Source organism: Quercus lobata, chromosome 6 (assembly GCF_001633185.2).
Source record: "Quercus lobata isolate SW786 chromosome 6, ValleyOak3.0 Primary Assembly, whole genome shotgun sequence".
NCBI lineage: Eukaryota > Viridiplantae > Streptophyta > Magnoliopsida > Fagales > Fagaceae > Quercus > Quercus lobata.
The window spans coordinates 22,863,489-22,886,647 of NC_044909.1; the positions used below are offsets into that span (position 1 = coordinate 22,863,489).

Consider the following 23,159-nt stretch of genomic DNA (forward strand, 5'->3'; position numbering starts at 1 on the left):
ACCAAGATCGAGGAGCTAAAGACAGCCCTTGTAGCAGCCGAGGACGAATGGTACAATACAGGCTTCACGGATGCCGAAAATTCTGTGGAGCCTATCATTTACCAATTGAGGCGCCATAGGTTCGGCGAGGGGTAGGTGGCTGCTCTACAAGTAATGGGGGTACCATATGATTCACTATTAAGAAACCCCGAGCAAATACCTTACCCCGAGCCTCCTCTCCCTCCAGTTCAAAATCCTATAGATGCTGAGGAAGGAGACACCCCCAGACTGAGGGCGCTGGTGGAGGCAATTGACTCTCACGTGGAGTTAGTTGATCTCGAGATCACTAGCAACCCAGATGCCCTGCTACACAACGCCCCGTCCTCCAATCCAGATCCTATTACTTAGCCCACCGGGGATGCCCAAGCCAAGCACGCTGCCGACACTACTCCTAGTCAGCTTGATGATCCAGCCATTTAAAAGATTTTACTTATTCCTTCTTTTGTCTACTTTTAAATTCATTTTGTTTGATTTCCTATGGTCACTAGGATGTGGTGACCAAACACTTGTTTTATTTTATCTTCTGCCTTGTTTATTTAGTATACTTATAGTCACCAGCATATGGTGACAAAACATTAGCTTTGTTTAAATCCGTGGACAAGTTTTATAGATATTTGCCTTCGTGAACAATTTTTAGTAATATATTTGGAGTTGAATTACTTCGGCCACGTTTTTCTTTGCTTAACTGAATTAGGATGCTCTTTTGTCTGACAATCAAGATCAAAAGGGCTTCTACTTTCGGATTAAATAGAGGTCAAGATTAATTTTCCACCTGTCCGATGATAGGGATTGAACCGAGAACAGGTTTCTATCAGATAAAATAGGGATTAGGTTTCCACTTGTCCGGTGGTAAGGATCGAACCGGGGACAGGTTTTTGTCCTTAGATAAAATAGGGACTAGGTTTCCAACTATTCGATGATAAGGATCAAACCGGGGACAGGTTTCTATCCTTAGATAAAATAGGGATGAGGTTTCCACCTTTCCGATGATAAGGATCAAACTGGGGTTAGGTTTCTGTCCTTAGATAAAATAGGGATTAGGTTTCCACCTGTTCGGTGATAAGGATCGAATCGGGGACAGGTTTCTGTCCTTAGATAAAATAGGGATGAGGTTTCCACTTGTCCGGTGATAAGGATCGAATCGGGGATAGGTTTCTGTCCTTAGATAAAATAAGGATGAGGCTTCCACCTGTCCGGTGATAAGAATCGAACTGGGGAATCGAACCAGGGACAGGTTTCTGTCCTTAGATAAAATAGGAATTAGGTTTCCACTTGTCCGGTGATAAGGATCAAACCGGGGACAGGTTTTTGTCCTTAACTAGTCAATAAATCAATAATGACGATGCCAGGAGTGTGAATATATATGCATGCATATACATTGTGCACATATGACAATGAATTCAACCTGAGTTACTGCATTCCAACGATCAGTGGTAAATTTTTTTCAAATTATGCATATTCCATGGTTAGGGAAGTGGTCTTGCATGCAAATCGTCCAGATAGTATGCTCTTGCTCCAACAATGGCAGTAACTCTGTACGGCCCAACCCAGGTCGGGGCTAACTTTCCTGCACTGACGTCCCTTGCGTTTCCTACTACTTTCCGTAGCACCAAGTCCCCAACACTAAATTCCCTCCTCTTCACATCCCTGTTGTACCACCAAGCAAGCTTTTGTTGATACTCAGCTAGCTGTATGGTTGCCGATTCCCAACATTCTTCGAACAGGTCCAGCTACTTCACCATTAATTCATCATTCTCGATAGGGACAAACTTCTTGACATCTACGTCCTGGATATTAGCCAATGCCTCAACCTCCGCCCACTAGAACAAACCTGCGATTTCCTGTAGCTCGGGGGAATGGACCAATAATGTCTAGCCCCCACTGCACAAAGGGCCATGGGCTACTGATAGGATTCAAACTTCCTGCTGGTTGATGGATCAACAGGGTGTGCTTTTGACACTGCTCGCACTTCCGCACATACTCAACAGCATCCTTCTGCATTTGTGGCCACCAAAATCCCTAGGTCATTGCTTGGTGTGATTATGAACGTCCTTCAACATGACTACCGTACACCCCCTCGTGGAGTTAGGTCAAGAGCTTATCAACTTTATTAGGGCGCAAGCACTGAAGATACGGCCCCCCAAAAGACCTTCGGTACAGCTTACGGTCTGTTGGTAACTAGTATCGAGTAGCTACCCTATGCACCTTACCTGCTTCATTTTCATCATCTGGCACTTGATCCTCGACCAAAAAGTCAATGTTTGGATCCATCCAGCACAACTTGAACATTGTTGCCACTGAAACACCTACCCCTGCGTTAATACTCGATTCCGCCACTAGCTCCACCTTGATTAACTAAGGTACCTCTTCAGTTAGTGATGACGCCAAATTGGCCAGAGAGTCAACATGCCGGTTCTGCCCCCTGGCCACTTGAACCACCTTTGCCTTCAGAAACTGGTTCATAATCTACCTTATCAACCGCAAGTACTCCATCATTCAGGAGTCCCTAGCTTCAAAACTACTCTGCACTTGATTAACCACCAACTGGGAATTCGAGTAAACCTTAACTTCCCGAGCACCCAAATCCAAAACAGCTCTCAATCCGGCAAGCAAGGCTTCATACTCGGCTTCGTTGTTGGAAGCTCTAAACCCCAACCTAAAAGAATGTTCCAATCTTATTCCTTTCGAGGTAATGATGACAATTCCAGCTCGAGCCCCCGTTGCACTAGATGCACTGTCCACAAATACCTTCCACGGGTGAACCTCCACATGACAAACCACCTCCATTTCCTTCCTCGGAGAAAACTCTGCAACAAAATCTATGAGAACCTGACCCTTCACCAAATTCCTAGGTCTGTACCTAATGTCAAAAGAGCCCAATTGAGTCCCCCACTTGGCTATCGTACCCGTGAAATCAGACCTCTTTAATAATGACTGTAAGGGATACTCAGTCAATACATAAATGGTATGGGCTTGAAAGTAATGGGGCAACTTCCTGGTAGCATGTACTAGTGCTAACACCAATTTCGCTAGGGGCAAATACCTCGTCTCGGCATCGTCCAAAGTTTTGATAACATAGTATATGGGTTGTTACACACCTTGATCCCTTAGTCTTATGACACTCACGGCATGCTCGGATACCGAAAGATACATAAATAAATTCTCAACGGGCTCTAGGGCTGACAACACAGGTGCCCGTACCAAATAATCTTTCAAATCCTGAAAAGCCCTTTCACATTTTTCATTCCATTGGAATCCCTTCCATTTTTTTAGAAGTTGGTAAAATGGATGGTATCGGTCTACAAACTTTGAAATAAACCGATTTAGGGTGGCTAGCATGCCAGTCAGCACTTAGACTTCCTTCGGATTACCTAGTGGCTTGAGGCTCTCCATAGCTTTAATCTGATCATGATCGACCTCTATTCCATGGTAAGTGATCATATACCCAAGGAACTTGCCAGTCTCCACTCCAAAAACGCACTTGTTAGCATTAAGGCGCAGCTTGTGCCACTGGAGCACTTCGAAAACTTCCTCGAGATCACTGACGTGCCCTTTCTCTTGTTTGCTTTTAACCATCATGTCGTCAATATATATTTCCACCGTACACCCAATCATATCCTTGAACATCCTTGTCATAAGTGGCTCCAGCATTCTTCAGGCCAAATGGCATCACGATATAGTGGTAATTGGCATTAGGGGAAATGAACGTTGTCTTCTCCTGATCCTCGGCAGCCAAGGCAATTTGGTGATAACCCTGAAAAGTATCTAGAAAACTCATCCTCAGGTGCCCGTATGTAGCATTTACCAGCTGATCAATCTTCAACATAGGGAAGGGGTTTTTCGGACATGCCCAGTTCAAATCAGTAAAATCTACACAAACCCTCCACTTCTCGTTCTTCTTTTTCATTACCACAATATTTGCAAGTCATTTCAGAATGAAAACCTCCCTTTTCGCCCCTGCTTCTCTCAACTTCTGGACTTCCATCTTGATTGCCTTGACGTGCTCCTTGGTCAATCTCCTCAACTTCTGCTTCCTAGGAGGAAATAACAGGTCTACATTAAGTTTATGAACTATAAATTCAGGGTCCAACCTAAGCACTTCATATAGGCTTCAGGCAAACACATCGACGTTCTGTATCAGTAATAACAACATCTCCACACTATCCTCGTCCTTCATGCCTACTCCTATCTGAAAACTTCTATCCTTGTCTGGCAGTATCTTCACCATTATTAAGTCTCCGGAGTAGCTAGCCCCCAATCGGTTGGGGTTCCTTTAATTGCTATAAGGGAACCCCCTCAGTTGATTCCTTTTACTTCATCTCCTGGTTAACAATGGCCACCAAGCATTGCTTGGCCACTTGCTGGTTTCCTCTTACTATGGCAGTACCATGCTCAGTGCAGAACTTGACCTTAACGTGCAGGGTAGATGGAACTACCCCCATTGCGTGGATCCATGGCCTTCGAAGAATCGCCGTATACAGAGAAAATGAAGCAACTACTATAAACGTCACCATTACTTCCTTGCCTTCCATATTTATAGGGAGGGAAATCTACCCCTTCAGGATCACCATCTGACCATCAAACCCCACCAAGGGTGTGTCGTACTTAAAGAGATCCTCTTTCTTCAAGACAAGCCCCCTAAACAAGTCGAGATACATCACTTCAGCACCACTCTCCTGATCTATCAATACCCTTTTCACTATAAAACCATTTATCCGAGCTGTGACCACCAAAGCATTGTCGTGCGGCTGGATCGTCCCTTCTAGGTCGTCATCACTGAAGGCAATGGGCTCCTGAGTGAACTTCAACTTCTTCTTGGAGGGTTACTTATCCAGACAACTCTCTACGGGAACCACGACCAATACCCCTCTCTTCTTGGTCACCAGGGTACCCCTTGAAGTTGCATGGATGACCTCTAGCACTCCCAATAAAGGCGGGAGAGGATTCCCCCGAGGTCGGATACCCTGCCCAGCTTCTTGATTTCTTAAGTCCACCACAAATTCTTTCAAATACCCCGCATTTACCAACTACTCTAAATGATCTTTTAACACCCTATATTGTTCAGTGGTATGCCCCTTATCTCTATAATAAGTGTAGTACAAATTCTGATTTCTTCTCGACATGTCACCCTCATCTTGTTTGGCCACAGAAAGTATGGCTCGTTCGTAATTCGATCCACAATCCTGTGCACCAACTCCTTGAACGTCACGTTCACTTCCCCTACCTGTGCGCTCAGTTCCTGGATTCTCAAGTCCTTTCGGGGCCTTGACTGAAAACCCCCTTACCGAGGCTGACTCGTGACCAGAGCCTTGCCTTTATTCTGCTGCCGATCATCCTCCAATATTTTATACTCTTCGATACGTCTCATCAACTGCCTCATATCCTTAGGAGGCCTCCTGGTCAATGAGTCTTGCAGCTCAGAATCCTTGGGAAATCCTAATCGAAAGGTGCTCATTGCGATTTTTTCATTACCCTAACCGATCTCGTTATATAGTTCCCTGTACCGGCTAGTGTAGCTACGAAGGGTTTCCCAGCTTCCATCTTCATAGATAGCAACGCGTCCACCAGTTGTGGCACCTAGCTGCAGGTCATAAATTGGACACCAAACTTCTGAATCAGCTCGGCAAAACTATGAATCGAACCTTTCCTCAATCCATTGAACCACCTCGAAGCGGTGGGCCCGAGGCTCGAAGGAAATACCTTACACATTAGTGCATCATTATGAGTGTGCAAGGACATCATCTGGATATAATGGCTTACATGTTTTACCGGATCCGTTTTCCTGTCATAAAAGCTAAATGGGGGTCTAGTAAATCTACTCGGCATCGGTGCCTGTTCTATGTCTCCTGAGAATGGTGATCGAGCAGCTCTTCGCAATGCTCAGCTCATGGCATCCATGGCAGCATTCTGGGGTCATCACCCCTCCAGGCAGATTGAGTCCCAGTCCGCATACTCCCAAGATCGATCCTAGTGTCGATGGAAACCGGACTGGTGGGAAGTTTCTCCATAGCCCCTCCCACACTAGCAAATCCCTCTGCTCGCTCTTCGCAATCTCTTCTGCAACGTCTACCTCTTGCCTCCAACTCCAAATCCCTTACCAATTTACGCAAGTGTTCGAGTTCCTCATCCCTCCTATCAAAACGCTCACACCCCGAAGTGCCTGACAATGCTCGGTGCGTTTGAAATAACCTTTCTCCGAGGCCAGATTGCCTTTCCTCCTATTCATACTCTTTATCTTCGCGTCTCTTCTGCCTCCTTTCCCGCCAAGTAGATCCTCAAAAAGATCTCCCAGAACCATTTTCAGCATAGCTCCCTAATTGACCTTTGGACATTTTCCCCGTAAGAGTCTCAGCAGAACCACAGCTACGTAGGAGATTTCCATGGATAGCGCCAATTGTAGGCACCCAACCTCTAGCTCAGGGACAAGGCCTAGAATTGGGCTCACAATTTACTTATAGAGTGGGTCTAGTGTTTCCTACTAAGGGTAGTTCTACTCTGAGTGACACTTTAACTTCCCGTAACCCTAGTAAACGCCCTTGCTTTCCTCTCCGTGCTACTCTCTTCCCTAGCTCTCCTAATTCGCTTTCTTTCTCTCTCTTTTCTTCCTTTCTGTAAGGTTGAATTTAATCAACCATCTTGTTGGCTTTATTCCATGCTAAATTTGCTTGTATTTCAGCATTTAGTAACTCTGTATTTAGGTGGGATTGTTGTAAGGGTAGTGAGTGAGATAGAGTGTTGAAATGCTCAAGAGTGTGCAAGAAAATAGAGACTCGCAACTGGATCTCGCGGGTGACTCGTGGCTTCAAGCTGCCAGAAGCAGCACACGTGCCAAGCATGCCAGAAGTTGAAGCGTCATGCTAGCTGGAGTACTACAGGACAAAATAGGACAACTGGCCATTCTGTTATCTTGCGGCTGGATCTCGCGACTCAGTCAAGTCGCAAGGCCAAGCCGCGAGCCAGCCCTGTTTTGAAAAACCTGACTCTTCACATTCCATTCTCACCTCAGTATAAATACCCCTTATACCCACAAAAGAAAGAGAGCTTCCAGAGAGAATTTTGAGAGAGAAACCTTAGAGTAAAACAAGATTGATTCATCCACAATCTTAACATAAGAGACTCTTCAAATTTCTCAACTCTTTTCCTCTCCATTGTTAAACCCTTGAGAGGTCTTTTTACAAAAACCTTTTCTCACCATATCCATTACTGTGAGAGGGCTGTTAGGTGTTCTGGGAAGTGGTTAGGAAGGAACCAATCTACATTGGTTGATGTTATGGTCAAGTAACGGAATCCGGAAAGCTAGAAAAGAAATAAGTTCGGCACAACCTCGTTGGAGCAAGAAGTTTAGAAGGCTTAGGTACACTGGGTAGATTAGGCTTGGAGGGTCTATTATTGTTTATGTATCCCAACTACATTTTCTAGTGGATTACTTATCGCTTGGACGGCGGCGGAGAGGTTTTACACCAAGGGCTTCGGTTTCCTCTTCGATAACACATCGTGTGTTGTCTTTGTGTTTGCATCTTCCTTCCCTTTTATCTTTGCCTTTTATTATCTGTTGTAGTTGTGATTTTAATTGGCTTAGATTGTTTATCAATTCTGTTTACAGATTTTGTTCATTTTCCGCACACTAGTTATTTGTTATAAAGCTTGAATTGGTTATTTTGTAATTGGGGGTCTAAACATTCAAGGGTGTTTTATACACTATTTGAACTTTCACTTTCTTTTCTAGAGTTCCTAACCCCCTTTCTTTACTCAATTCTTCTATTTATAGCTTGAGGTTTGTGGGGGTTTCATGATTGCATTCTGGTCTCATTTGTGTAGGTGGGGTCCGATGTGATTATTCCTGACATGGAATATATCTCGTTGGAAATGGTGGTAGTGGCTTTGGAACTGATTTCTGCCTCCAAAAGATCGCCCGGCAACGATACTCCCTAAGGCAATACTGAGCCACAGGGGAGGTATGTCATTCTAGGCATACGCAATCCCAAACAGATCGTAAACGGCCGGACATGGGCTTATCTATCACGCACTCAAAACCGATATGGACTTACTATGAGGTTTGGGCTTAACTTCGATTCTTGAAAATGTTTGGGCTGAGGCCCATTGGGCCTGAGGCCGTACACCATACAGAACCCTAACATGAGTATATATAGGCGACTAAACCCTAGACTACTAGTACAAGAAGGAGTGGGCTTGGGCCTATTACATTGAGTTAATATGTCTTATATATTTCTAACATGACCATTGCTCAAGTTGATGTTTTGTACAGTTATGATAACTATGGGTTATGGTGATCCTAGCATTACTTTAATTGTATTGAAATGAATTGATGTCAACTGTTTATTTAATTGTACATCTGTTGCAGGATATTTTTCCAAACAACAGACTTCAATTTCAGTAAGTATTTTGGCATAGGGTTGCACATAATGTGCTTGGGAAGGAGACATAATTTATATTATATAAATTAATGATGGTTCTAAAATATGGGATAAGTCCCCTAGGATGCTATTTTTGTTCTTATGAGAAGAGTTAATAATGAGAAATTATTGGATATTTTTAGTAGTTTCTCTTTTAGCCGGGTACTATTATAAGTTTTTCTTAAATTATTTGATTATTGAGTAAATGGTGCCTGTAAAATTGTTTTAGGTAATAATTAAGGATTTTAGAGGAAGTGTTAGGGAGAAGTTTTTTTGTGGTGAGCTAGTTGAGATAAGTAATCTTATCCTAATTGGTTTTATTTTGCTTATACTACTGTATTTTAACTACTGAAAATTGTTTACAATTGTTACAATTTTATTTTAATTGTTTTAGCTACATTGATTTAAAGTAAAGAATAAAGAATTATCACAAATATATTTGATTACTAAATATATGATTATATATGTGTGTGTGTGTGTGTGTGTGTGTGTGTGTGTGTGTGTGCGCGCGCGCATGCGTGTGTGTGTATGTATTTAAATGAGATATATTTTTGTTTGAACTTTGATTTGAAATATATGATTTTGGACAATATGACTATTTTTTGACTCTGATACCCAGCCAATAAGGGTTATTCATTGGTACCGAAACTAGTTCTATCTAGGGCATCACGAGCCTATCGTGTTTCTAGACCTAGCTAACAGGAGATATACATTAGCGCGGAACTAGTTTCATCTGAATCTAATGCCTAGTCACGGGGATATAGCGTGACCATAGTCATAAAAGATTGTTAAGAATATGCATTATATTTGAGTATTTGAACTGTTTTGAGTTCTTGAAACTGCTTATCTGTTTTTGGAACCTATTGTAAATTACAACTTTTGATATATAGAAAACTGATTATTTTCTAATCCATCTATGATATATTTGTAAGATTAAAATATTCGATCTATGTACAACTTATTATTTTACAAATCTATTCGCTTGATAGAACTTATTAGGACTTTAGTTACTTATTGAGTTGTCAACTCACCCCTTTTTCCCTTATAGTTTCAGATTGTGAAGAATAACAAGTTTTGGGAGTTTTGTTGTTGTGTTGTGAGCAGCAAATCTATTTGCTTGATAGAACTTATTAGGACTTTAGTTACTTATTGAGTTGTTAACTCACCCTTTTTTCTCCTCTAGTTTTAGATCGTGAGGAATAACAAGTTTTGGGAGTTTTGCTGTTGTGTTGTGACCAGGAAAAGAAGCTTAGTGATATTGGGATTAGATGATCTTGTAATAGTCTTATTTCTATTGGCCAATTGGCATTGGCATTATGTACATTAGGTTTGGATTTTGTTCCTTTCGAATTATTGGAGATTTATTCATAAAGAAATTGTTGAGATATTTTGGATTTATTTGATGTAATTTTTTAGGATAATTTTTAGTTGCTAAGAAGGCCTTGCACACTTATAGGGTGTTTATAAGTGTGCGGCCGTTGTCATGTGCCTATCTTTATAGCTGGGTTCGGGGCGTGACAAAATTATTTTTAAAAATGGTTAAATAGAAAAAATAATGTTAATATAGGTTATAAATTTTTTTTTCTCATGTCTGGTGTTTGTTTTGACTTTAAAGTTTTCTAGAATATGAATCATTTTTTAAAAAGCATAAAAGTATTAAAGGTCTCATAATAAACCTGATTGTTTTAAAAAAAAAAAGAAGTTCTATATATGTCTTAATTTTTTAAAGAGACCCTATTAAGTTTTTATTCTTAAATAGCATAAAGGTACCAACATGTATCCCTTCCCTTCCATCTTAGCTTTCATTTCCAAAAGAAAAAAAATAATCCAATAAAATTTGACACATTGGTTAGGAGATGTTATGATATGCATATATAGGATAATTATTTTTCTTGACTACACTAGGGTAATAGGAAAATATTTTAGTACTGCGATTTTTTTTTACTACATTAGGGTAATTGGAAAATATTTTAATACTATGGTAAAAAAAAAATTGTGATTCTAGAATTGAACCTCCCAATTTTCTTACTGTCATTCGTTTAACTTTGAATACAGAAGTGGGAGACTAAAGAAAGTGTTTCTACACCACTTGAATACTGATCAAGAAAAACAATCTTCTTCTCAAGTTCCAAAGTAGTGATGCCATGGCCTAAACATGTTTCCACACATTCTAAACAAGAGACACGAAAACACTATTAACATCCAGATGTTCAGAGATTTATGAGTAATCATACCACAAAAGAGAATGTAAGAAACAATGGCCACTCACTCATTAGATTTTTTGAAAATATTCAGGTACAAAAACTTCTTTCTGATATCATTCTAAAGATCTAACTATCTTACAAATACCTCTATTACAACAACAGGCACAACTACAAGAGATCAATATTGAGCCTCGTGAAGTATGATATATGCCTCTCATACACAGCCCCAACAGTTAAATGTTGGATTCCTTATTCTACCTCTTTCGCTATTGATTCATTGTTTGGTCTTTGTGTGTGGCAGTGTTTTATTGTAGTTGTGCAAACAATGCTCTCTCTCTCTCTCTCTCTCTCTCTCTCTCTCTCTCTCATGGACGTAGAAGACTTCATCAGAAAACTCCAAAAAGTGTGGCCATGGCAAAAACTAGGAACAGCGCTCCCCCCAAATAGCCAACCTGATTGAGGATTGAGTGAGTTGCAAAGAAATCAAAATGCAATTTCTAGTTCTTAATAGCAAGTAATACTGTAATAGCACTTACCAGTTTTTCAGAAATGTAGTTGGCAAGAAAAGCTCCTCCTAGAATAGCTATAGATGTAGCAACTAGGTGTCCAGCAATGGCTCCACTTGCCACACCCCATGGGGACTGTAGAAGAGGGGGGAAGAGGAAAGGAAGCAAGCTATGATTTATATTTTGTAAAATATCAAGGTGATACTTTTTTTTGGAAATTTCAAAAATCATACCTGTGCAGCACCAAGAGCAATTGTTGCAAGCATTGAGCGATCTCCCCATTCCTAGAAGCAATCAGAAGACACAATTTGTAATGTGTGCTTGAAGTAAAACTGGTAACACTTGATACACCCAGATATAAAGTTTATTATTTTTCTACAATCTCTGTGTACATCAAGTTACCAAGGGCTGCTGCCATTTTACCAAAAAAACTAAAAAGTGAACATAAAATGTGATGAGGCAATGCTAGGTTCCAGGTGAAACGACAGCAACTTTTGCAATGATGTGATGCTAAAGGTTGGGAACCGCACAATATGAACAGTGACTAATCAATTAAGTTTCCTATGTTTTCCCATTACTAAAAAATAATTAAAATCCAAGAAAACATCTCCTACACTACATAAAAAGTGACTGCAGATAAGGACAAAAATGCTTACAGCAAAGAAAACAAGGCTGAAGGACTTCCAGACAATTTCAAATGGATTCGAGAGCCGTTTTGACACCTGAGACAGAAAAAATATCAATATCATCAATTTGAATAATCTGACAACACATGGTCTGCCAAAATGATTGGGAAAGAAATGAAACCAGAACTTAAGCTCCATCATAGGCAGGTTTTGAAATTATAGGATTACCTTCTCTTTGACAAGCTCCTCAGCTTCAACATACTCATCAAGTTCATGGCTACTCTTGTCACCACTTTTAACTGCATTTGTTGGAAGGTCCCATGCGTCTTTTATGGATTTAAGACCGAAGAACAATAAAAGAGTTACAGCTGCATATTCTCCAATTGGCAATGCTGTTTGGATGACAACAGAATGAAATTTTCATGTGAAAAATGACTGATAGGCAGTCCATCAGGACAAAAATATTATATTTGAAAGAAGGGAATTCAAGGATGAGCAATTTGATGTATAAAAATACTGTAAAAAACAATTTCAAATATAAACAAAAAACATTTAAACTTCCTCTTGGTGGATATGCAAGTGAAGCTCTTCCACTATGAAGACTTAACTACAGAGGAAGTTGTCCAGTATTGAAACTGGAAACGAATCATTTGTAGTCACCTAGAAACCGGTTCGTCCAATATCTCTCCCAATGACATAGTAGCATGTCCAGAAGGACCAAAACAGCAAACATTCATAAAGAGGAGACATCTAGGTCCATTTTGGTTAGTGACTGGACATTTATTTTCTGGTTTAATCAATTCAGATATATATACATTATCAAACAAACTTGTGTCATTGATCTAGAATCTATTATTCTATTCATAAATAAAGAAAAAGATAAATCCACCTAGATACTTACATCTATAATAGATAACAACAGTAGTGTAGGGGTGTTTGGGGCCAATGCACTGACAGATATGACTATATGAGACATTTCTAAATTGACACGTGTAGCTTAAAGGGGCCTCTTATTCATGCAAGTCTAGGACTTTCCAAATCAATTATTTCTTAAAATGAGATTCTGTATCAAAAAATGCCAGCTACTTTTGTAAATATTCAGCTGCAATTTGAATTTTTTTTATGAATATCACTGTCATTTTAAACAAGATCTTTCTAGGTATTAATTGAAAGGGATACAATTATTCCTTAATTGGCAATGTGTGACTGGAGGGAATGATAGGAACTAATGTACAACAGGGACAACAATTGCACCATCCTGGAGAGAAAATTCAAGAAAATTTCACATGGACAAGAGATACCATAATCTGTTGAGGACATGAAGAAACAATGGTCTAATAAAGATATAGTGCAAGATGAAGCAAACTGCATAAACTTGGGGTCTTATATAGCTTACACCAAAAAATTTATATAAAGCTTTGTTGTCTGTCAAGCTGACTTGAGTTGAGTTCAGAGACTATAAAAATCAATAGTGTGATTTGATGAAAAATCAACACATTCACATGTTTTTTATTGTATGTTTAAGAAAACAATATGTGTTAGGAATACAATTTGATGGCCTATATGCTCATATTGTTAGCTGTTTAGAAATATTATGCATGTAAGCAAACTTGATCAAGATGACAGATGCCGATAAATAAAACTTACTGGTCTGAAATTGAGCAGGCACAGAATGAAATATCCGTCCAATTACAACTGATAGGATAGACATAAGTCCAAGAGCACCCATTGACCCCAACAAAACCTGATCAATGATTAAATACATGTGAGAAAAACTAACTCTCAAATTTGTTGCAAAATCAGTTTGTGGACATTATTAAATGGCATCTGCAGTATAATAAACATTTATTTGATCTCAGAACTTGTTTCAAGGGTAATACATTGAATGTTTAGTATTAGGGCGCATGAATATCACAACATTTATGCATTACACAAATGCAGCCATTCCAAGCAATAATCAAGGAATTAAGATATTGGCATAAATTAATAACAGGAATATTATTTTCTAAGAAAATTTAAACTACTACATTTGCCCATGAGCTAGACTAAATAGGAAGTATAAAATGATGAGAGCACCACTTAGAAATTTTCCTCAGCAGAGGAAAAGTTTGAAATTTGACTTGTTTCATTTGATTTACCATTCTTATGAAACTTATTAATATTTGGTTGACCCATTAAAAGCTCCAAGACTACATCTCAGTCTACTTCTGAATCACAGTCTAGTTTTGAGTCCCAGCCCACCATGGAATAAAACCTTAGAAACCACGATTAAAACCCTCCAAGACCTATCCACCCTATAGAAGTCCGCAAAGGCTTACTTATCACACAAAAAAAAGTCCGTAAAGGCTTCCCTTGAAAACAGGAATGAGGGCGAAGACCCATACATGAGAAGCAATAACAAGGGGTGAGAAGGTGCAGTATCCCATTCAAGGTAACCTTCATAAGCTAGATCTTCAAAACTATAATGACTTTAGGGAGCCTAGTAATTTCGAGGAGAGTGATAGGATGTACAAAAGTTGAGGCACCCATTTTTTATGGTTTCCTAGACCTTCAAATTGGTTGTGTTAGATGGACGACATCTTTGAGTGGTACAACTTATCCGAGGACAAAAAAGTTATATTTGTAAAAATGAAGCCAATAGGTAGTCTAAATTTTTTGGGAAAGCATCAAACAAATCCTCATTAGGAGGAACCAACCTTTACAGACTGGATAAAAATGGAGAAATTTAAGAAGTATCTCCCTTCATCCTATGGAAGCACCTTCCTAGACTAGTAGAGGAATTTAAGAAGCATCTTCCTTCATCCTATGGAAGCACCTTCCTAGACTAGTAGAGAAATTTAAAAAGTTATCTTCCTTCATCCTATGGAAGCACCCTCCTAGACTAGTAGGATAACCTAAGGTAGTGTAATAGACCCATGGCTAACTACATCACCCAATTAGAGGAAAACAAAGATGCAATGCAACTGGTCGAAAATGAGATAATGACATTGTGTAGGTTTAGAAGAGGCTTGAATGACAACCACAGGAAAGAGTTAATTCTCAGTGAGGTCATCACACTAGACCATGTCTAAGGTCTAAACCCTTGTCCAGAACTACGAAATGGAAAGCAAATCACAGCTTGTTAAGCATTCGAGTAGCCCTCAGTCTTCGAGTGGTACACCACCAATAGCTCCACCATAATTCAAGCCCAAGACGAGTAATGTGTCAACTAGTAAAGATGAAAAGAAAAATCAGATGGTTAGTGAATCCCTCACTTTGAAATCTTGAGTCAAATACTTTAAATTTCAAGGCTTTAGTCATGTTGCTGCCAAATGCCCCCAATAAAACCCCCATTGTTTATGTATAAAGGCAGGAGAGTGATTAAGAAGATCCTGAAAAACTAGCCTATGAGCCTAACATTGCTTGCTATTAATGTAATTTTATTATAATTGAGGATCATGTGGGACTATGTTTATGGTTTAATTATTTTCCTTATCAAAACCTAGCTGCTAAAAAGGCCAATAATTTTTTAGTTCTATTTGCATCCCTCAATTTCTTTTGAACTTGTGCTGCATCAACTTGGTATAAGAGCAAAGCCCAATCTAGTTCACAGTATCTACTCCCTAAGCAACCACCTAACCACCACCAAATCATACAAGCCCACTAACTACAATAACCCACAATCTGTCAAGCCACCATCACCAAACCACTGTGACTCAGCCAACAGGCACCACCATTCAAATCTCAAAGCTAATCAGATTCACATCTCAACAACAACCCAAAACATCCAAAATTTAATAAATAAATAAAAACTGTTGTCATCAACAGTTGATGACAGAGTCGAAAACACACCCAGACAAAACCCATCAAGCCATCAGCCCATCAGCACCACTTAACTATCATGATCCCATGGGCACAAATCCCCCCCTCACTGCCCAAAACCCTGAAAACCACCACTGAATCCTCAACCAACATCACCGAACTAAAACTCAAAAATGAACAAACCCTAAGCTTCACCACCTAGAGTTATTCTGGAATCACCACCAAGCTTTATGAAAAAATTCCAATGTAATATTGTTCATAAAAAATTCAACATGTCCCACAATGTTCTTATGGAGCTTTTAAGTAGAGGCTCCAGGGTTACAATTAATGAAACCAAAAATGGGTACAAACCAAATAAAATCCATCAGCATTAATTATAGTTGCATTCTCTGCATCATCTTAAGCTATATAGAAGCTCAAATAGAGCATTTTGCTTGGGTATGAACCACATATTTCTTTAATATAACAAGACTTTCTAGTTGGCAATTGGGTTAGGTGAAGTGGCTCCAAACCTAGTTCTCTCTGTTATTCTCTCATAGCATGCATGCACACATGGGGTTGATTAGGGAAGTAATACTCAGTTCCACCTGATCAAGAAATATGACAATCACACATGATTACAACCATGTTACATTGACAAGCCTTCTATATGGGAAGGGGAATGCAATGTAGTTTCTAAATACATGGAGGACATTTTAATTATATTTATTTTGTCAGATGAATCACTTATGAAAATCTGACATTTACTAAATTGATCTATTTCACTGATTAGAAGGCATGCCAATCCCACATGATTGCAAGCCAATTTAAAACCAGAAGGGACCTGATTGATGCACTGTATTTGCCATATGGGCAGAGGAAAATTTTCAAATTATTTTGCTTCAAAGGGTACACACACATGCATGTTTCATTCATAGCTCTCTCTCTCTCTATCTCTCTCAAATAATTTGGTGAGAGAGCTCTGCCATGGCAACACAATGAAATCAAGGCACCCTACTTTCTAGTCTTCACTCCCACAGATGGTAGCTGGATTGCATCCCAAATGAGCCCACTACTTTTCTTTTCTTTTTTTGATAGGTAATAGAAGTTTTATTGATAAGAAAACTTAAGTAGATGTATCTACCAAATTTTCCTCAATACAAGTCCACTATTTAAAAGTTGTGAGATGCTGACCAAGGCATTGCCACACAAAATTTGAAGCAAATTGTACAGTACTCCATCCCATCTCAGAAATTGTGATTATATATACCTTAAACCAATGGCCGTGCAAAATAACGTTTAGGATTACTTTAAATGATAATTACACAATATTCTTTTTTTTTTTTTTTGGCAATCTAAGTGCATATTCATTCAAGTGGATACAAATTTATTAAGGAAGACAGATCAAAAGGGAATTAAAAACAAGTGTGAAATTACTACAAAAGATAACGTTCAGAAAGAAAAGGTTTGAGCATCTTCATGTTTTCCCATTCTATCTTCTACCAGAAAAAAATTATATCTAAAAATTTATAAAAAATTAAAAATTAAAAAAAAAAAAAAACTTTTTATCTCCTATATCCCTAGCAAATGGTTGGCAACAAAAATTTTCAGAATTCTTCATACAAGTTTCATGCTTGTCACCTTGTTCAGCAACTCTTTCTATCCAAGCTTTTTTTCAATTCAAGATACATCAAAATCAAATTTTAAATAGATAAAAGATAAACAATGAAGGATTTGCAGAATAATCAAACAGAAAAGATTCATTCCAAGTGTGATGAATGATGTTCATTATCAATAATCATTTTGTAGAGAGAAAAAAAAAAAAAAAAAAAAAAAAAACTCCATTTTAGATAGGATGCTATGCTGTTTTTGGAGACTTCCAATCTCCATTTTTGATCCTTGAGTTTCCATTGGTTTACTGTTTCCAACAGGCAGGTTGATTTGTAAATTCTTGTTTGTGTGCTTAAGCTGCTTGTATTGTTTATTGTCTTGCAATAGAAGTTTCTCATTCATTAAAAAATAAAATTAATAACTAAACAGGGAAAGAATGTCAACTCTATAGACAGGCTTGAATGCAATACAATAAAGGGTTTGTAGATACAGACACTGAGAGAGAGAGAGACAGACAGAGAGGGAGAAATCATACCAGTCCTTTCTTGTATTGCATGGCCAAGAGTGCAGCAATGAAGAATGTCTGTTTAATAGAGAAAAGGAAAAAAAAAGTTGAAGGCACAATTTTGATCCGTTACATGAAACTAGCTTCAATAGTAACTTATTAAGTTCCAAAGCATAATACCATCCCATAACAATTAGATCCAATCAGTCAAATTATACGGTCAAATAAAGTCATTGACAAGAAAATAAAATCTGATATATAAATACATTAGTATGCCAAACAAAACAAAAAAATTATTCCGATTACTTAAATAAGCCAACTCAATGGAGAAACCTTTCTACTTAGAAAACATCTTCAGTATTAGTAGCAAATAAATAAAGGCGCCCTTATTTTGTAAATTTTCAGGATTCATGTTTATGAATCAACAACCCATTTAATGAAACTTTCCACAGCCTCATCCTAGGTAATTGTGTAAAGAACAAGACCCGAAATGGGCCAGCATGTTATTAAACTTTTTTTTTTTTTTTTTGAGATCTTTGTATGACCGGATGACTGCTATAAGCAGTATCCATTCCTCCTTTTTTTAAGATTTTTTAGACCTTTTGAGTTGCAAATTGTAATTTTTTTCAGGAGTAGTTTTGATACACTTCCTGTGTATTGGAACTATCTCCTCTCTTTTTTCTTTTTTTTTTTGGGATAAGTATGGAACTATCTCCTCTCTTTTTTTTTTTTTTTTGGATAAGTATGGAACTATCTCCTCTTTTAAAAAAAAGAATTTTACATATTATAAAAACCATTTACAAAAACTGTGGGCCAGTAGATGAGCTTAAAAAATATGTTCCCTTTTTACCCAATAATAATAATACACCCTCCATTCTACAATAAATTTTGCCAAATAGCATGCATTTTACTGAAAAAAAAAAAAAAAACATTACATTCTTTCAAAAGTTCTATTAGGTAGGCCATGCAAGTTTGACATTATCCCTCACTCGCATCCATCACTTGATCTTGGACAGTTTTTGCAAAGATTATTATGTTTATCTTGGGTCTTCATCACAAAAAATCTCAAACAACAATGGTACCAAAAGGAGATCAACTACGCGTTTCCATGTTTTGAAAACATGAATGTAAAATGGTAATAATAGATACACTAGCTTGCAACAAGACAAGGACATAGATATGTATGGTAAAACAGTTGAGACTTCCACAAATCCTTAAGGTATCTATCATTTTTATGTTTGGGAAATCACTTTTCACTTGTTTGCTTTTTCCTCATAGACTAAATCCAATGTGGTCTCATACTTGCAAATGTGAAGGTATACTCCTCACTCAAGGTTTCTACACAACACATCTATAAGCTCAAGAAGTATTCCCATGGTCCACTAACACTGTTTAGAACCTAAGATATGTATTTTTATCTCCATATAGCAACCTGATGCCTAAGTCCAAAAAGAAAAGCCATCTATCTATAACGGGGTTGAAATAATAGAAAGTAGAGAAGGAGAAAATTTACATTAAAATGGGAGGGCAAGACAAGGAGATGAGAGGTCCCCCAACATATAAGAATGATAGGGAATTTTAGTTTAAGCAGTTACAAGTGCATATCATTTTTCTTCTTTTGTAGCAAAGACACATGATAGTTTCAATTGATCATGAACCAAATCCTTCACAAGTGGAATTAAGGGATTTCCAATTATTCTCTAGAATTGCATTATCTAATAGAATCTATTTACCAGAAAATAAGAAGACATGAGCACTGATAGCCATACATAAATGGGATTTACTAACGTGTGCCCTTAGGGCATATATTAGTAATTCATTTTAGGAAACTTTTTATGGAAAAATAAAAAAGTAATTCACTGTTTTGACAACTTTTTCAATTTCCCATGAAAACTTTCCTAAATGGATGGTTAACCCTAAGGGCAAACATTAACCAGACCCTACATAAATTGAACTAGCTCCCAAGTAGCATGAATCTAAAACAGTAACAAGACATGTCATTTATTCTATGCTATTTTATTTACCTTGTCTCCAATTTCAGACACAAATATCAATGTGAATGCAGCAGTGAAGCCTGACTTTGCAATTGCTGCTAAGAGTGATGAAGGTCCTCCCTTCACAAAGTTAACCAGTGAAAACACTAAAGCACATCCAAACAGTACAAGAGCTATTGAGAGAGGATAAGGCATTCGATTAGGAGGCTTCTCACTGCCAAATCATGAAAGATATATAGATTAGTATGGACTGAGTTAAGCTGACTATTATGGTCCATAGACAGTTGAAATAGATGAACTATAAAACCATTGAACAAAATTTCAGATGCATTGAAATAGATGAAATATAAGACCATTGAACAAAATAGAAAATGATATACATATATCAGCAAGGTTTGAACCATTAAGGGTCTTTAAATATCACACAGAAATTTTGGTTTTTTAAATTCAATCTTACAATTAAATTTTTATCAGGGCAAACCTACAATCAGATCTCTAACATTATTAAATGTGACGAGGTGCCCCAACATTTAGAACTTCACTTGATGCTTTGCAAATGTTCGATCCACAAAAAGAAGGGGTGGGGGGGAGTGGAGGCCAAATATTATGCTGTTTATATTTCCTTTAATTACATTCATAAGATATATTTCTCTTAAAGGGGAGCTCATTGGAAAAGCTGTTTGTCTACTTGTTCAAATAATGTTCAAATACTTTTTTATTTTATTTAAAAAAAAAACGGATTAAAGTAACTACTACAAATTGCAGAAGGTTACTAGCTTCCCATTTTGGAATTGAAGTTGTAACATTTCGGGAAAAAAAAATAGTAAAGCAAGGTAACTTAAAAATCTTAATTCTATTCTAGCATGCAAATCGTTTCACTGATTCTTACGCAAAAGAAATGCATCTCAAAACTTTCATAACAGCCTTATGCACTAGAAATTGTAGAGTGCAGAATTAGTTTCACATTTTCCTTCTGGTTTAAGTTTCACATCAAAAGTTATATACTGGCATGTTTCTAAGATAAAAACACTATCATCTCAAACTTATCTAGAAAAAAAAAAAAAAAAAAAAAAAAAAATTATAAAAAAAAAAAAGAAGAAGAAAGAAATATGTCATCTAAAAAATTAGAAAAACAGTTACTGAAAATTACAATCTTCTAGCATCTTTAATATTAACCAATCTTATATAACTCACATTTCAGATGAACTGTCACTGGGTGGAACACTGGCAAAGACTTTCTGGTCATCTTCTCCTCCCTGGCCTTCATAGCTTCCAGGTCCAATACTAACATTTGATGCTTGGGCTCGGAATTTGCCACACTCCAAGTTCAACCTTGATTTCTCTCTACATCTTACTATCAATCAGTCAGGGAATATGTTAATAAAAAAAAATGCCATATAACCATAAAGGCAAACAAAAATTATGTCGAGTGATAGATAGACAGACGTAAGGGCATAGATTTGGAAGAAGTTACAACACTAGATGGAATAATCAACTCAACTATAGCAAAATATGCATCATCTAGCAGTGAACCCAATACCCATTTGATCTAAATTAAACAAGCAACTTCTACCGTGACTAATCTATGCCAACTGACTACACCAAACCCAAGTTCATTTACTCCACCTAATTAAATTTACCATAACCGAGGTGATTCATACCCAAATTTACTCAAAATTCTCCCAACCCAGATAGCTCAAATTCCACCAAAATCCAACTAATTTAACAAAAACACAAAAGAACTTCAAATTCTACACACCCAGTTAGCCATCTCAAATTCCACATGTTCCAAATTTAATTCTAAACTAAACCATATGAAGTAAGTATTTCCTTGGAGTGAGCAACTTAATTCTGTATAATAAAAATTTTATAAAATAAAAGAATTTTCAACTAAAAATGAAGAAAAATTTGAGGAAAGCTTACACGGGGGCGAGATGGTCTTTCTAGATATAGTGGCGGAGCATGGTAGAGTGTCAACCAAAGCTGTTAACAAAGGAAGTTTCTTCCCTCTTGAAATGAATGGTGAATGAAGCACCAAACTCTTCATTCTTTTTTTTTTTTTTCTTAAATTCTTGAACTTTTTTTACAATTTCATCTCCACACACTTCATAACCTCGACTCTATCACTATGTTACTGTTTTTTTTTTTTTTTTTGGTTTTGGTTATGTTTTTGTTTTTGTTTCTGTTTTGCTTTTTATGGGTTTTGGGTTTTGCAAATCGAAGCAGAACTGCCAGTTAGAGTAGAGTAGGACTTGCAGGTTGCCACGTATGAAATGCCGGGGATGAGGTACACAGCCGTATTAAATTGGTTTAATTGGGCCGCGTTTCGGACCCAGTTTAACCCAAGTTTCAGCCCGTTCTACTCTTGCTTTGCCTAGCGCTTGTCCTCTATGCTGGGCCTGGCTGGGGTTGGATGAGGATGCCACTTGCGGAAAATTTGGCCTTGACATGATTAAAAACGAAAATAAAAAAGAGTAGTGTTATTTCTATAACATTTTCATAATATTTTTACAATAAATTATAAGTGATAAATTGTTATTGGTTCAAATTTGAATTTAAAACTTAAATTTTTTTTTTCCACCCATAATAACAACTAACAACCTGCCATCTATGATTTATTGTAAAAAATGTTGATATAACATTTCTCAAATAAAAATGGTAAAAAAATTCAAGGTTTGCGTGGCAGCTAGAAAATACCCAAGTTTTTTTCAAAATTAGAGCAATAGATAGTTATGATTTTTAAAAAATCTAAGTAGTGTCTGACATTAGCCCAAACTTCAAGGGTGGATTTTTTTATTTCACCCTAAAAAATAATTATTTCATACCTCATTTTATTAAGGAAAAAGTTTTCTTTTAAACTGGTTCGTAGGAATCCCCACTAGCCCTCTACATGACGATTCATAAAACTATTTATCCACATATATTATTTAAACAAGTCACATGACTAATTAAAAAAATTCATGTGATTTAAATTACACAAGTCATATGATGATTCATAAAGCTATCCATCCACATATATTATTTAAACAAGTGACATGACTAACTAAAAAAAGTCATGTGGTTTAAATTATACAAGTCACATGACAATTCATAAAGCTATATCTCAAATTACACTCTGCATCATAAACTTTCAAAATGCACTATTAACACCCTAAACTATAACACAGGTTACACTTTGCACCATATCATCAATTCCTTAAAAACAAATGAGAAATTACATTTTCCCGACTTAAACTATACTCCCAATTACACTTTTCACCATAAACTTTGATTTTCCATCCAAGATATTGACAAAATTGATGGCAATGTGTAATGTGTAATACGGGTTATAGTTTAGGGTACTAATTGTGCATTCTGAAAGTTTAGAATGTAAAGTGTAATTTAGGGTATAGTTTATAGTGGTAAAATGTAATTACTCCTAAATTTTTTCTTTTATTGAATAAAAAATAAATAAGGAAAAGGTTTCTCTCCAAAATAATT

General features: G+C 37.4%; 1 protein-coding gene across 1 annotated transcript; it reads right to left on the bottom strand.

Moving 5' to 3' along the window:
• Positions 1 to 10,696: 10,696 nt before the first annotated feature.
• Positions 10,697 to 21,937, bottom strand: LOC115950638 (protein PAM71-homolog, chloroplastic). Its single transcript, XM_031067861.1, has 10 exons — positions 21,603 to 21,937; positions 20,874 to 21,033; positions 19,710 to 19,893; positions 17,716 to 17,763; positions 13,437 to 13,533; positions 12,018 to 12,181; positions 11,820 to 11,885; positions 11,397 to 11,447; positions 11,194 to 11,298; positions 10,697 to 11,109 (listed from the first exon to the last, which is right to left on the bottom strand). The coding sequence occupies exons 1-10, from the start codon at positions 21,724 to 21,726 to the stop codon at positions 11,044 to 11,046; spliced, it is 1,065 nt and encodes a 354-aa protein (XP_030923721.1). The 5' UTR covers positions 21,727 to 21,937; the 3' UTR covers positions 10,697 to 11,043.
• Positions 21,938 to 23,159: the final 1,222 nt, after the last annotated feature.

Excerpts from the sequence above, each read along its gene's own strand:
- LOC115950638 (XM_031067861.1), bottom strand. The coding sequence starts at position 21,726 with ATGAAGAGTTTGGTGCTTCATTCACCATTCATTTCAAGAGGGAAGAAA. Across the intron at positions 11,886-12,017 it reads AGGAGCTTGTCAAAGAGAAG|GTGTCAAAACGGCTCTCGAA; the intron begins GTAATCCTATAA and ends TTTCTGTCTCAG. Across the intron at positions 11,299-11,396 it reads TTGCTCTTGGTGCTGCACAG|TCCCCATGGGGTGTGGCAAG; the intron begins GTATGATTTTTG and ends CCTCTTCTACAG.